Consider the following 15,000-nt stretch of genomic DNA (forward strand, 5'->3'; position numbering starts at 1 on the left):
CTCTGCTGGGGCTCCAGGTCAAGGATCAGGAGTTCCCCTTCAACCGGGACCTGGCCCGCGTCCTGGTGGCCGTGGAGGACTCCAACGACAACACGCCCTACTTCACCAGCGCCCTGTACGACGCGGTGGCCTTGGAGTCCTCCCCGGCGGGCACCTCCGTGATGCAGGTGACCGCCCTGGACAAGGACAACGGCTTCAACGGTCTGCTCACCTACAGCATAGAAGCAGGTGTGTGTGTGTGTGTGTGTGTGTGTTGTCTTGGTGCTGCCGAGGAATGTAGGAGGAATGAAATCCCTTTCATTAATAACTTTGTGGGTAAGAAGACGTGTTGCCCCACAGCATTTTCGTAAGAGTCAACCAATCACAGAGCTAAAAGTAGGGCATCCCCCACTCCTCAGCCTCACCCCTCCTCTGAGATGGAGGATGGAGAAATACAATCCCACACATGCGATGATGACGTCCAAATTCTCAATTAAAAATCAACTATTTGATGTTGCCGTTTTACTTTAACTCAAAAATAGATTCATGTTTAAAGTGGAAACACAATGGGGACTGAGCCTATGGCCCAGTGATGACTGACCTTGCATTTGCAGCATGAAGAACGTTATGAACTGCGACACTGTTTGTATCTCTGTTAAAAACCATCGCCAAAGGTGTCGCCAAAGTTGAAACGGAACTTGCGACTTAAAACGGAACTTGCGACTTAAAGGTTGAAAAGTATGATAGGGTGATTATTTTCAGCTCCGACAGGTTTTTGCATTCCCAGAGGACCGCGGAGGAAAATCGCAATTTGGATAACACCACCCTCCCCCTCCGCTGTCCCCTGCAGGGAACTCAGCCGGTTTGTTTGGGATCGTTAATTCCACCGGTGTTATCTCCACTGCGAGGAGCCTGGACTTCACCTCGGTGGGCTCCTACATTCTGAGCGTGCGGGTCGTGGATGGCGGGTCCCCCCAGCTAATGGCGAGCGCCACGGCCCGCATCTCCCTGACCCTCTCGGACGTCTCCAGGCCAACCTTCACCCAGAGAGAGTACCAGGCCGAGGTAATGGAGGAGCCGGCTGAATGGATGGGAGGGAGGGAGGGAGGGAGGGAGGGAGAGAGGGAGAGAGGGAGGGAGGGGGGGAGGGAGGGAGGGAGAGAGGGAGGGAGGGGGGGGAGAGGGAGAGAGGGAGGGAGGGAGAGAGAGACGGAGGGAGGGAGGGAGGGAGGGGGGAGGGAGAGAGAGACGGAGGGAGGGAGGGAGGGGGGGAGGGAGAGAGGGAGGGAGGGATGGGGGGAGAGAGGGAGGGAGGGAGGGAGGGATGGGGGGAGAGAGAGACGGAGGGAGGGAGGGATGGGGGAGAGAGGGAGGGAGGGAGGGAGGGATGGGGGGAGAGAGAGACGGAGGGAGGGAGGGATGGGGGAGAGAGGGAGGGAAGGAGGGAGGGAGGGAGGGAGGGAGGGAGGGAGGGAGGGAGGGAGGGATGGGGGGAGAGAGGGAGGGAGGGAGGTTGTGATGGGGGGAAGTGTGGGTGGGAGAGGGGGAGGGAAGGAAGGTGGGTGATGGATGGATGGATAGAGTGGATGTTGGATGCATGTTACATGAGGAAGGAGGCGGATAGAGTTGCAAAGTGGGCGGAGCTGTATCAGAGGGTCTTATTGGGGGGGTGGATGTAATAACCCCATTCATTTCCCTCATTGACACTTTTCCGTTACGGGTTTGGAACACTCTAACTCAAATCTGTGTGACAACGTCCTCAATTAATCATGACTACAAACAACTGTGAGCCTGCGGGATAAAATCATGGTTCATTGAGAGCCAAGTTACAAGGCTGTGTTCATAAATAACTTTGTGGCTAAGAAGACTAATAGTCCCATGGAGCATTGCGGTAAGCCTCTACCAATCACAGAGCTAAAAATAGATCATCCAGCACTCCCCAATCCAACTTCTGAGGATACCTGGGAACCTGGTTTCTCCTTCGATTTCTCTGGACGGTATTTAAGCCACACAGCGCATCACAAACTACCAACTCTTCTTTCACAAAAAAAAATATAAAGGCATCTATGGCTGAGAACGCAATCATCGCTCCGCAGTAGTCACAGAGAAATCCTCAGCCGACTGACTCCTGCCCCTTATTACTAGTTCATTAATCACTGTTGACTCCCATCAAATTGTCCTCAGTTTTAGTTCACCGCAGTATTCTTAATCACCTTTATCCCTTTTTAGTAGACTTCTCTAATTTCTTACGGTTTTGTTTGTGTTGTATCTTATGTTTTTATTTCTTCCAAGCTGTGAGAAGATACTTTATTCTGCGCTTGTATTCTGCCAGCAGGGGTATGTCCCTACAGCTAGTGTAATGACCAAATCTCTCCCTCGGGAGGAATAAAAGTACCCAACGATCTACCTATCCATCAACTACTTTATGTCTGTGCATAAATTCTCGACTGTACCCTCGACGGCAGAAGAAACGCTCTCATCCTGCGGACCAAAGTGCATACTGGGTAACGTGGAATTAAGAACTTATTAAAAGAAAGCAATAACACTTTCTAATTTAATCCTTACATAATCAAGGCGTCTCCCACAATCACTCCCCATTTTGTCATTAATAAAAATGAAGTAAAAACTTAAAGAGGGGCTTCGCTTCCAGAACCATAAGCTCCGCCCACTTTGCAACTCTATTACTGTATGTTTCAAAATACGTTAGCATGGATGAGAGGGAAATGGTGAGTTATGAGTGCATGAATGTGGATGAATGGATGAAAACTTGATGGATGGATGGAAGTGATGGACAGAGCGGATAAAGGGAAAGGAGGAACTCTACAGACGGACCGCGAGGCGACGGCCGATCACGAGAGGATCACACCCTTGTTGATATGATCACCGCGACCACCAGGTGATGGAGAACCGTACCGTGGGCGCCCTGGTGACCGTCATCGCCGCCGTGGGTCGCTCGGCGCTGGTGTACGACATCACCGACGGCGACGAGGAGCGCTGCTTCCTGATGAACCCCTACACCGGCGCCGTCACCCTGCGCAAACCCCTGGACTACGAGGTGAGGCCGCCCCCAAGAGATAAAGAGACAAAAGAAAAACAAAAAAGCCAATTTGCGCTATCAGATCCCGGGGACTCTTTGAGGCATCTTGGCGTGTGCGTGGGTAAGCATGGCTCTGTATGCTCTTCCTTATTGTTGTTTATCTTTTGATGACCAGCGCGCGACGTCCTACTCCCTGGTGGTGCGGGCGTTGAGCGTGGCGGGGGTGGAGGCCAGCACCACCCTGACGGTGCAGGTGGGGGACGTCAACGACAGCCCGCCCCTCCTGCAGCGGGTCAGGTACGGTCGGTCACTCCGGCTGGTCGACCCCGGCGAGATATAGCTTCGCTCTCTCTGCCGGCGGTTTGACAATGGGATCTCTGTTTTGAATTGATTAGCTGCCTGCCCTGGTGCACACATGCACACACGCGCACACACACACACACACTCGCGCACACACACACACACACACTCAAGCACACACATCCGTGTGTGTGTGTGTGCATGTGTGCCCTTTTCCATCATTCCTTTTGCCCTCTCTCCCTCCCCCTCTCTTTTTCTCTCTTTCTCTCTCGTTCTCTCTCTCCTCTCCCTCTTCTCTCTCTCTCTCTCTCTCTCTCTCTCTCTCCACTCCCTTTTCTCTCTCTCTCTCTCTCTCTCTCTCTCTCTCTCTCTATCCTCTCCATTTTCTCTCTCCTCTCTCTCTCTCTCTCTCTCTCTCTCTCTCTCTCTCTCTCTCTCTCTCTCTCTCTCACTCTCTCCACTCCCTTTTCTCTCTCTCTCTCTCTCTCTCCTCTCTCTCTCTCTCTCTCTCTCTCTCTCTCTCTCTCTCTCTCTCTCTCTCTCTCTCTCTCTCTCTCTCTCTCTCTCTCTCTCTCTCTCTCCTCTCCCTCTTTTCTCTCTCTCTCTCTCTCTCTCTCTCTCTCTCTCTCTCTCTCTCTCTCTCTCTCTCTCTCTCTCTCTCTCTCTCCCTCTCCCTCTCCCTCTCCCTCTCTCCCTCTCTCTCTCCCTCTCTCTCTCTTTAGATACGTGGGTGTGATCAGCGAGGCTGCCCCTGTCAACAGCGTGGTCCTTGGGGAGGACGGCTTCCCTCTGGTGATCCAGGCCTCTGACGAGGACCGCAACCACAACGCCCTGCTGGTCTTCCGCATCATCGAGGAGACGGCCCGAATGTTCTTCAGCGTGGACTCGGGCACCGGATCGATCCGGTACGCGGCCGGTCACCGAGTCACGCGCTGGAGTTTCCATCCCTTTATCCATGCTTCGATCGTCACACCCTCTCTGACTCCAAACTCATTTGAATGAAGAGCTTAGTGAATAAGTGGAACTTTCCTCTGACGTGTGGGGCGGCAGTAGCTCAGGAGGTAGTGCGGGTTGGCTGGTAACCGCAAGCCGAGGTTGCTACTTCAATCCCTAGCTAGAGTGCCGAGGTGTCCCTGAGCAAGGCGAGAAACCCTAACTGCTCCCAATGAGCTGGCTGTGGCCCTGCATGGCTGCCACCGCCGTCGGTGTGTGAATGTGTGCATGAAAAAAGCTCTATGAATGCAGTCCATTTACGTCTTTTTAACAGCGTCGTGCGCTTCATCACAATGCTAATCGTGATGAATTGTCACGACGCTCTTCCCATCGCCCTCTATCTCCCACTCTCTCTCTCTTCCTCTCCCCCTCTCTCCCTCTCTCTCTCTTCCTCTCTCTCTCTCTCGCTTGTTTGCGTTTTTCCTGCACCGCAGAACAATTTCCACCCTGGATTACGAGACCTTCCCGGAGTTTGTTTTCCGTGTTCATGTGAGAGATAGCGGCCAGCCTCCCAGATCTGCCGAGAGCCCCGCAGAGGTGCTGCTGAAGGTGAGTCATTCAGATCTGGCGTGGGGGGGGGGGGGGGGGGGTTATAATCTGGGATCCGGCGGTCCGACGATAATGGAGCTGAACTTCGGGTGGGAGACGGGAGCCAGGGACGGTGCCTGGGCCAGAAACCGAAACTTGTTTCCTGTTCAGTCATGGAGATTTCCTACCAAGGAGAATTCATTTTGCTTGTGGATGAAGCTGTCAGAGTTTTATTAAGTGTGTTTTTAGAGTGGCCAGGCTATACCAGATGCTGATTTGAAACCTTAGCCCTTTCTGCTGGCCGAGTTTGTGTTTTGGCTGTTGATAGCTAGTTAAGCGCTTAAGAGCTCTGCCTCCAGTAACATCATTGGTCTAAACTAATTAAAGCGAAAGATAGTGAACCCCACTTTTTACCCAGATTTCAGTTCATCTGCCATCAGTCTATAGATTTTAGATTATTAAATTAGATAACTATAATCGTATTTTTGATGATCAGAATAGATTATAGAGACAGATTAGTGAGACTAGGGGGGTTTATTGTCTGCTGCTGGTACACCATCCTACGCTAAATTCCATATTTTTCTTTCTTCCATCTCCTCGAACCAAAACCGAACCCCCAGGTGGTCAACATCAACGACTCCCCGCCGCGGTTCTCCCAGGACTCGTACGAGGCGGTGCTGCTACTGCCCACCTACAAGGGGGTGGAGGTCCTCAGGGTGGAGGCGTCCGACCCCGACCTGACCCTTGACCCCGGCCGGGGGTCGCCCGAGACGGCCCTCAACTCCACCCGGCTCCTCTTCTCCCTCGCCGACGGGGGTCTGGAGAATTTCGCGTTGGACACCGCCACTGGCGTGGTGACGGTCACCAACGGCAACCTCCAAAACGACCGCTACGTCTTCACCGTCAAGGTGGGGTCCGCTGCGTAGGAAGCCCGCCCCGGTTTGTTCACGGCGCTGTTTATCATTGATACACCTCAACAAAGTGAGTTTGTTTTTCTGCGGCATATCAACAGCCTAACCCAGGTCTGTATTAACATTCTTGGCATACACTTCAGATCTTCACGGGGAGATTAGCTTTTTCTTTGCTTGCCCCCGTCCTCCCTTCCGTCGGACGACGTACGAAAAAAATCTATTTTGTGAAGCTGTTTATGATTTGCCGTCCTCTGGCTCAAGGACACTCAAGCCGTATCGAACTTGATCGACGCTGGATTGTGATCTCTCAGATCCCCCCCTAGACACAGCCCGTCTGCGCGGCTCAGACAGAACGCTCGGCCAAGCAACACTAACCTCTGGCCAGCGCGATGAGAGAAGCGGCCGCGGGCAGCCAGATAATAGAGACATCTCAACATCCCCCAAATGTGTGCAGACAAACGTATACGGTTTATTCTAGTCTGGCTTTGGCTACAGGGGCAGGGGAAAGTGTTTCTGACACATTAATTATGTAGTTTCAGTTTTTTTTTACTTTTTACTTAAAAAGCAGACCGTAGACGCAGCAACCAGAACTCAACCTTGGCGTCTGACGTCTGACTCGACATGTCCTTATTACGAGTATCGGCAGTAGCTCAGGAGGTAGAGCGGGTTGGCTGGTAACCGTAGGGTTGCTAGTTTGATCCCTGGCTCCTCCTAGCTGAGTGTCGAGGTATGAGCAAGGCACCTTTCCCCAACTCCTCCCGTGGCCCTGCATGGTAGACGGCCGCCGACGATGTACCATGCTTCTGTCCTTTTTTTTCTCACGTGGACCACTCTGAACGGGCAGGTGTGGGACGGACGCTTCTCGGCGACGGCGGCGGTGACGCTGGTGGTCCGGGAGGTGGCCATCGACGGCGGGCTGCGCTTCACGCTCCCCGCGTACGCCGCCAGCGTGGCGGAGAACTCCACCGACGTCACCGTGGTGACGGTGGTCAGCGCGGCGGGCCACGCCCTCGGCGAGCCGCTCCGCTACGCCCTCCTGAACCCCGGCGGGAGGTTCTCCGTCAGGCCCACCTGCGGAGCGGTGATGACCACCGGCGTGGCGCTGGACCGCGAGGAGCGGGACCGCTACGAGCTGGTGCTGGAGGTCCGCCGCGAGAGGGACGTGTTCCGGGTGGCCCGCGTCACGGTGCAAGTGCAGGTCGGCATGGGAGGGGGGCGGGGGGGGTGTCTGTATGTGTGTGTGCGGGTGGGTGTGTTGGTGTGTGCATGTGTGTCGGTGTGTGTGTGTGGGTGTTGGTGTGTGTGTGGAGGCAGCGGGGCTGTGTGGGGGTTTGTGGATGTGTGTGTGTGTGTGTGTGTCGTGTGTCGTGTGGGTGAGTCTGTGGGGGTGTGTGTGGGTTTATGGGTGTGTGTGTGTGTGTGTGTGTGGGTGTGTGGGTGAGTCTGTGGGGGTGTGTGTGGGTTTATGGGTGTGTGTGTGTGTGTGTGTGTGTGTGTGTGTGTGTGTGTGTGTGTGTGTGTGTGGGTGTGGGTGTGTGGGTGAGTCTGTGGGGGTGTGTGTGTGCCTGCGTGTGTGTTCGACTATATCTACAGAGGTCAGTTCTGTGCTGACCAAACAAACTAGACCAGATAGCAGACTGGGAAACGGATAAACGAGTCACGCTGCGAAAGCTTTTTCATGCCTTGGTTGGTTTCTTCTTATCTACGATACACATCCCTAACCCAGTTCAGGAGGAAGCTCTCTTCAGCGGGAGAACACGACTCTCGCTACTACTCTCATTACTCATTATACGAATGATTGAATAGAATTAACGTCTGCGTATATATCTAGATTCCAAGAAGGGTTAACCCTTAGCATCTGAATCGGAAATAGAATCAGAAAGCATTATTGATCCCCGGCGCAAATTGAGTCCCATTGCAGTTGCTCCCATTCTAGATTAGAAATAAAAGCATGGAAAATGTATTATATAATAGAAAATAAGTAAGAAGTATGTGAAAAAAATAAGAAATTAGGTGCAAAGTAAAGAAAAAAAATTGTGAGCGTGTGTGAGTGTGTGTAAGCCTGTGTGAGTGAGTGTGAGCGTGTGAGAGTGAGTGTGAGCGCGTGTGAGTGTGTGCGAGCATGTGTGTGTGAGTGTGTATGAGCGTGTTTGAGTGTGTGTGAGCGTGTGTGAGCGTGTGTGAGCGTGTGTGAGCGTGTGTGTGCGTGTGTGTGCATGTGTGAGTGTGTGAGTGTGTGTGAGTGTGTGTGAGCATTATGAGTATGTATGAGGGTGTGTCTGTATGTGGCCTTCATTGAACCCCTGTTCCCCGATCACTACCCCTACCATCAGGGTCTGACTCTCAAAGACCTCGTCTCTCTTAAGCCTCCTTCCTCCCTCTCAACCCCAGGTGGAGGACGTGAACGACAACGCCCCAGAGTTCGTGAACCTGCCGTACTACGCGGCGGTCCAGGTGGAGGCGGAGCCGGGCCGGGTCATCTACAGGGTCTCGGCCTCGGACCGGGACCTGGGCCCGAACGGGGAGGTGACCTACAGCCTCCTGGAGCAGCACAGGAACTTCCAGGTGAGGCCCTCCTACCATCCTCTTGTCCTGTGATATGGAGAACGGGCTGCTTGTGATGAATGAATTATTATGTTTGTATAATGGCCATAATGATGCAGAATATATAAACAATCGATAATGTTCACATTTATTTTTTCATTTATATTTCGCCTACTTTTGTTATAGATGTATACATATTATTGCTGTCAAAATGGAAGCGTTAATATTTAACATATTTGAAAAAATTGATGCAGCTTTATTGACTTCCTGCGGCGCCTGACCCTCCTATGATCTTCCGTCGAGAGGACGAATTGAATCTTGAGTACACACTGAGTATAAAGGCGAGAGGCAGGGAGGGTGAACATGCTTGAGCAAGCAAAGCACGTTGCTCTCACAGTATTTGAATTTAAAGAGCCAGTAAGCCACTCACAGTATTGTCAGTGAGCCACTGTTTCAGATGGAATTCGAACACTGTGATTTAAAACAATGTGTTTTGGGTTGAGTGTCAGAAAAGAGGGGTGGGGGGAGGGGTATTCTCATTATATTTTATTTATAATTAAATTATAACGAATAATTTATAATTAAAAATATGTTTTTATAATATACATCGATTTTTTACAACGTTTTTTGATTATATCAATATTTATTTCTATAACATTTTAATAAAAAATATATACTTTTTTATTAAAGACAAATAAGTTTTCAGTCTTTCTTTCTTCTTCAATTTCTCCTTCATTCTCGTTTAAATGCTGACAACTGTGCTGGACTCCCTGCGGGGAAACCCCAATGTCCTGTCTGTGCAGCAAGGATAAAGTGTTGGTGTAAACCAGGGGTCACCAACACAGTGCCTGCGGGCACCAGGTTATCCGCAAGGACCATATGAGGTGCCCGCAGGCCTGTTCTAAACTAAGCACAACTCATTCTTGAACAACTCTTTCCCTTTTTTTAATTTTTTTAAATCTTTCTCTTTGATAATTATTGTGAGAAATCATAAACACGATCGGTGTCTTCACATAGATGAGCATCATTAATCATTAATAATAATACAACTAAAGGCAAACTGATTAAATTTGTTATTTCAGAAGAGTATATCAAACTGGATGCCCTTCGTATGACTCAGTACCCATGAAGTAGCTCTCAGGTTCAAAAAGGTTGGTGACCCCCAGGGCCGCTGCTGGCCGTTTCCGGGGGGGGAGGGGTAAAAACATCTAATTTGCCGAAATTGAATGATAGGTTATACAATTAAGAACAAACAACGGTGGGCCTCTTCATAACTAATTTACATATTTTTTTAATTCAATAATGTATTTTTATTTTTTTTATTTTTTACAAACCTTAATTTTTGGTGCCCCCTCAGGTACTTGGTGCCCTGCGTACTCTGCGTACTCTGCGTACTCTGCGTACTCTGCGTATAGGGAGCGTGTTGAGCGTGGTGTAAGCCCTCTCCGGTCCTGTCATCGGCTGACCTCTCCCCCCCCCCCCGCAGGTGAACGCCGTGACGGGGGAGCTGAGCCTGAAGAGGAGCTTCGAGGCCGACGTCTCCAACGCCGAGTACCGTGTGGTCGTGGTGGCGACGGACGGCGGCGTCCCGCCCCTCTCGGGCCGGGTGGAGCTGCCCGTCACCGTGGTGAACAAGGCCATGCCCGTGTTCGACCGGCCCTTCTACGGCATCAGCGTGCGCGAGGACGCCCCGCCCTCCTCCTCCGTGCTGGCCGTGGACGCCACCGGCCCCGAGGGCCGCCGGGTCATCTACACCCTGGAGGACGGCGACCCGGGCTCCCAGTTCGACGTGGGCTTCGACAGCGGCGTGCTCCGCGTGGTCTACCCCCTGGACTATGAGGGCGCCCGCTACTACAGGCTGACGGTGAAGGCCACCGACCCCCAGACCGGCGCCCGCTCCGAGGTGGACGTGGACGTGGCCGTGCTGGACGTCAACGACAACCCACCGCTGTTCGGCAACGCGTCGTACTCGGCCACTCTGCCGGAGAACGCCATGACCGGGACCACCGTGTTGAAGGTGTGTGTTTGTGTGTGTTTGCTGTACGGCGCGCTCAGGAGTCAAGCATCTGTATTTCCAGTAATATAGCGTAAGGACCTTATTTGATTGTATGTTCTTAAACAAAGTAATAGCAGTCATCTTGAAAAGAAAAATGATCCAATTTGACTGTTGGGGTATTCATAACCTGTCATTGGCGCCGGGAGTGCAGGAAATATTGGGTTGTTTACAATGCAAACCGGTCCTGGGAGTTCCATTATTCCTACTGCGAGACAGCTGGGAGCTCATCACGCAGGCCATCCGTTACCCCGCGTTAATGCTCCCGTGTTGGGACCATTTATCCTGTCTAAGCGCCCTTAACTGACCCTCCATGCAGACATCGCATTGGAGAAGTGCAGGCAAAGAGAGAGAAATGCTTCAATTTATTATGACCTTGTCTCTATGACTGCAGGATTTGTGTGCAAGGGGAATGTCAAATTATTGTCAGCTTCTGGAATTTAGTAATATCTTATCTAAACATTCATTCTACCATTATGGACTCAACTTTAAAGCAGAAATGTCCTTCACTAAATTAGGTGTCAATTAATACTTTGTGTGCATTCGTTAAAAAAAAAAGCTCCTGGTTAACAACTCAAAACTAAACATTTTCTTTAACCTCAAATCTTGCCTTTAATCCCAGCTGCGGTACGTTTCCCCCTGCAATTCAATTAAATGTTTAATGTGCAGTGCAGACATATTAATTATTTCTTGATTTTTTTTTTTGCTTTCTATTTTATTATAAACAGAAAACTTGATTGAAGTGCAACTCCTCTTGGAGGAATGCAAAAATGTTCATGTGAAACATTTATGCGCAAAACAGTTTCCAAATACTGTTAATCTGAATCCGCTAGCAATATGAAATGAAGTGGACGATTATGCATAAACAGATACTATGCAATGGATTCCTCAAAGTAAACCTCAGGAATGTACGGGTGGGATGGGGTCGTGGTGGGAACAAACAAAATGAATGAGAGGTTTCCAATTAGCAAAACACAGCTCTGTCATTCGACATTGGACACATCTATAGATTTCCAATGTAAACAACATACGAGTATCTCTCCATTAGAGACAGGAGTGGTCTGGGACCACACAATACGAAATTACAACGATTGCGAATCGTAAATATTGCAATGCGGAAAATATTGCGTTAGGATCTTCGCACTTTTTCATCCTTCATACATTTTTTGTGCTTTAATGTCTGGGTGTAATGTTTAACAGGTTCGTTGTTGTCGTTACTTTTCAAAGATTGTTGGTGAACAGAATATGCCATAGTTAATGCAAATTGACTATGGTGTATACACTTTAGCGCCCTCCATTGGACGATGCAATTCATTTGCTTAGACTAAAGACAACATTGACATTTTGCCTTAAAACTTTTAAAAGTTACGAAAGGTACGAAAAATACGATTTTGGAGTCAACATGCAGGCGGAAGCAGAGAATCCCGATAGCGACACAAAAACGCTTTGCTTTACGCCGGACGACGATCAACCCATTGACGACCCATCGACGTCCCTGTTCCGCTCCGCAGGTGTCGGCACAGGACCAGGACTCTGAGCAGAACGCGGCGGTGAGCTACCAGATCGTGGCCGACCTCTACAACAGCACCGACTACTTCAGCGTGGACAACGCCACGGGCGCGGTGGTCACAGCGCGCATGCTGGACTTCGAGCTGGTCCAGCGCTACGACTTCATCGTGCGGGCGACGGACGGCGGGGACCCCGCGCTGGGCAGCGACGTCAGCGTCACCGTGACCGTGACCGACACCAACGACAACCCGCCGGACTTCAGCCAGCCGCTCTACGAGGCGTACGTCAGCGAGCTGGCTCCCCGGGGACACTTTGTGACCTGCGTGCAGGCGTCCGACGCCGACGTCTGCGACGCCGACAAATTAAGGTGTGAACCGTTCCTGACAATACAGAGTAGGAAGGCCCTTTGTGCCGTATGAGAGCTAAACAGGGCTTGGGATTGATTCGTGAATAACAATAGCACATTCAAATCCTTGAAGTCGATTAGATTTCAGTTTCTCCCTTCCGGTTTTTTAGCGGCTTTAATTCCGGCCGGATATTTGGTTTTTATATGTCTCCTAAAAAAGAGAGAAAGCCATGAAAGGGAACTTTTGTTTTTGTTGATAATCAATAATTGGATTTATTTGCGTTTACTCAGCAATAGTATGGGCACCAATTGCCAAAAACTGCGACTCCATGAATACAAATGAATCACATCATTATAGTTTCTTAAACTAAGCTATCCATTTCAATATATCAACCCATCCCACACTTTCCAAAACTCCTGATTGGGCATACGTTTTCTGTTTTCTCACACTTTCTTTAGGTACAGCATCGTCTCCGGCAACGAGAGGATGACCTTCACCATGGACGCCCGTAGCGGGGTGCTCAGTCTGTCGAGCAAGCGGAGGCAGGGCCTGAAGCCCTCCTACCAGCTCAATGTGTCCGTGTCCGACGGCGTGTTCACCAGCACCGCTCAGGTCAGACGTCTTGTCTCAACCCATCCACTCTGTATTCTACTGTTAATGTTCGCTGCTCTTCTTATACGCTAACACGGTGCATGATGTTGACATTTTGTCTCAGCTCTTGGCAACTGCGATTTACGAACCGTGGCGATAAATATTCATTCGATACACAGCGCTTAAGGATCAGGCAATAGCCTTAGGCAACCTTCTTCATCATCATCAACCTCTTCTTCCCTTATGGGACATAAGGCTTCAATGAGCACTCTCCATTGCATTCGGCTCCTGGCAGCATGTTGGGCCTCTCCCCTTGACGGGTTCATCAGTTTTGTGCCAGGTGTTTTTTGACCTCCTGGGTTTTCTTTTGCCTTGTGGTGTCCATCTTAAGGCGACTTTTTGTGATTTGTTCCTGATCTCCCGTCTTCCCGTTTTCTTTGCGACCTTCTTAGTGACAGCCATCCTTCAGCTTGTATGCATCTCTACGTCGCCCCCTCCCTCAGGTGACCGTGCGCGTGCTGGGGGCCAACCTGTACAGCCCAGTGTTCAGCCAGAGGTTCTACTTGGCTGAGGTCCAAGAAAATGCTCCTCCGGGGTCAAAGGTCATTCAGGTGTGTGTGATTTTGTTTTCTCCTCCATAAATCACAAAGGCGCTCGCAGAGAAAATGAAGATTGCCCGCTTTATGTTGTTGTTGTTCCGGATGCTGAAGCGGTTGCAAGACCTCACTCGAGAGGCGTGAGTGTGTTGTTCTGCAGCATTAACACCCCAGGCGTTCACCGCTTTACTATATTCACCTTTATTTGAAAATCAACAACTACCTCATAACTCTGTAATTATAATATTCTGTTTAATGTATCTGTAACATAACGTTGTGTTTATTTCTTGTTGGCTTTTTGCACTATTATGTTACTATGTTCTATGTTCTATGTTGTGTGGTAAATATATTAATTGCACATTCGGAGTATGGGGAAACGCAATTTCGGTCCTCTATGTAACTTGGTGCAGGGTGGGTCTGATAAATAAAGTTCACTTTGACTTTGACTTTGGCTTTGGCTAGGTCCGTGCCACAGACGAGGACTCTGGGCTGTTTGGCCAGATCACCTACTCCTTCATCAACGACCTGGGGAAGTCCCAGTTCACCATCCACGCCGACGGACTCATAGCCACCGCGCAGACGCTGGACCGAGAGAACCCGATCAACAAGGACATGGTGCTCACCGTCATGGCCCTGGACGGAGGAGGTATCGCTCATGTGATGTGTCTCTCTGATTTCGCTGTCCTTCTGCTCCTAAGCACGTTGTATCGTGTTGTTTAAAGGTGCTGTAGGTGTGGTTCTAGAGCTGTGAAGAGAGAGACAAGAGCTGATGTCCTGATGGGACAGAAATTAGCCTTCAACTCTAAACAGATACTCTCACAGCGTGCTTCACTCATTGACAGCTGACGAATGGCTCTGGCATTCCTAACCAATCACATTCAAATAATATCTCTGAAGTCTTTCCAACAGCGGCTTTGATCAGGCGCTATAAAAATAAAGCCTTACTGCTTGACTATGTCCTCTATGACCGTTCTTACTTCCTGATTCACTATATCCTCTAAGACTCTCCTGACTGCCTGTCTCTAAAACCTTGGCTGATAAGTCTCATTCTTGAGCCCCAGGCTGCGTCTCCTTCAGCCCCTTCTCTACAAACAGAGCCAGTGTTTCCCACAGCACTTAAATGTTTAGGCGGACCCCTGAGCAACACATGCCTGCCTTTTAAAATCATCAACAAAAAAGATTGACTTTTTTAATTTTATTTATTATTTTTATTTATTTTTAACTAAATATCATACAAAAGTATAAAATAAGCTAAACTCCATTCACTCTCTGTGTATAGATCAAGAGAGACTTGCGGAACAGGCTGCAGGGCAACAGAAAGAGTGTCTCCCCCCCTGCTCCCCCTCCCCCGGTCAGACAGCAACCCCGCCCCCCACTCCCGGTCTGTCGGCAAACTCCGACATTTTAACACCAAAAAGGAAATCTGCGAGCCAGAGGTATTCACCTACTGCCTGCCTCTGTCCTCTCAGAGTTGTGGAACTAATCCGTCTCCGGGTTCCTCCCCCAGGCCGCGCGTCCTTCTGCACGGTGCGCGTGGTCCTGGGGGACGAGAACGACAACGCTCCCCGCTTCCGGGCGGTGGAGTACCGCATGAGCATCAAGGCCAACGTGG

General features: G+C 50.2%; 1 protein-coding gene across 1 annotated transcript in view; it reads left to right on the forward strand.

The window, feature by feature from the left end:
• Positions 1 to 15,000, forward strand: part of fat3b (FAT atypical cadherin 3b) — a 68,468-nt gene that overhangs the window by 22,737 nt on the left and 30,731 nt on the right. Inside the window, exons 12-26 of the mRNA XM_030361056.1 lie at positions 18 to 228; positions 830 to 1,044; positions 2,876 to 3,034; positions 3,192 to 3,313; positions 4,039 to 4,221; positions 4,744 to 4,858; positions 5,458 to 5,745; positions 6,593 to 6,946; positions 8,140 to 8,313; positions 9,779 to 10,309; positions 11,857 to 12,221; positions 12,660 to 12,813; positions 13,296 to 13,403; positions 13,851 to 14,034; positions 14,896 to 15,000. The exon at positions 14,896 to 15,000 is cut by the window's right edge and continues 116 nt beyond it. Coding sequence (XP_030216916.1) covers positions 18 to 228; positions 830 to 1,044; positions 2,876 to 3,034; positions 3,192 to 3,313; positions 4,039 to 4,221; positions 4,744 to 4,858; positions 5,458 to 5,745; positions 6,593 to 6,946; positions 8,140 to 8,313; positions 9,779 to 10,309; positions 11,857 to 12,221; positions 12,660 to 12,813; positions 13,296 to 13,403; positions 13,851 to 14,034; positions 14,896 to 15,000 — 3,268 coding nt within the window. The remainder of the gene's footprint in view (positions 1 to 17; positions 229 to 829; positions 1,045 to 2,875; positions 3,035 to 3,191; positions 3,314 to 4,038; positions 4,222 to 4,743; positions 4,859 to 5,457; positions 5,746 to 6,592; positions 6,947 to 8,139; positions 8,314 to 9,778; positions 10,310 to 11,856; positions 12,222 to 12,659; positions 12,814 to 13,295; positions 13,404 to 13,850; positions 14,035 to 14,895) is intronic.

The sequence above is a fragment of the Gadus morhua genome, chromosome 7 (genome assembly GCF_902167405.1).
Source record: "Gadus morhua chromosome 7, gadMor3.0, whole genome shotgun sequence".
Classification (NCBI taxonomy): domain Eukaryota; kingdom Metazoa; phylum Chordata; class Actinopteri; order Gadiformes; family Gadidae; genus Gadus; species Gadus morhua.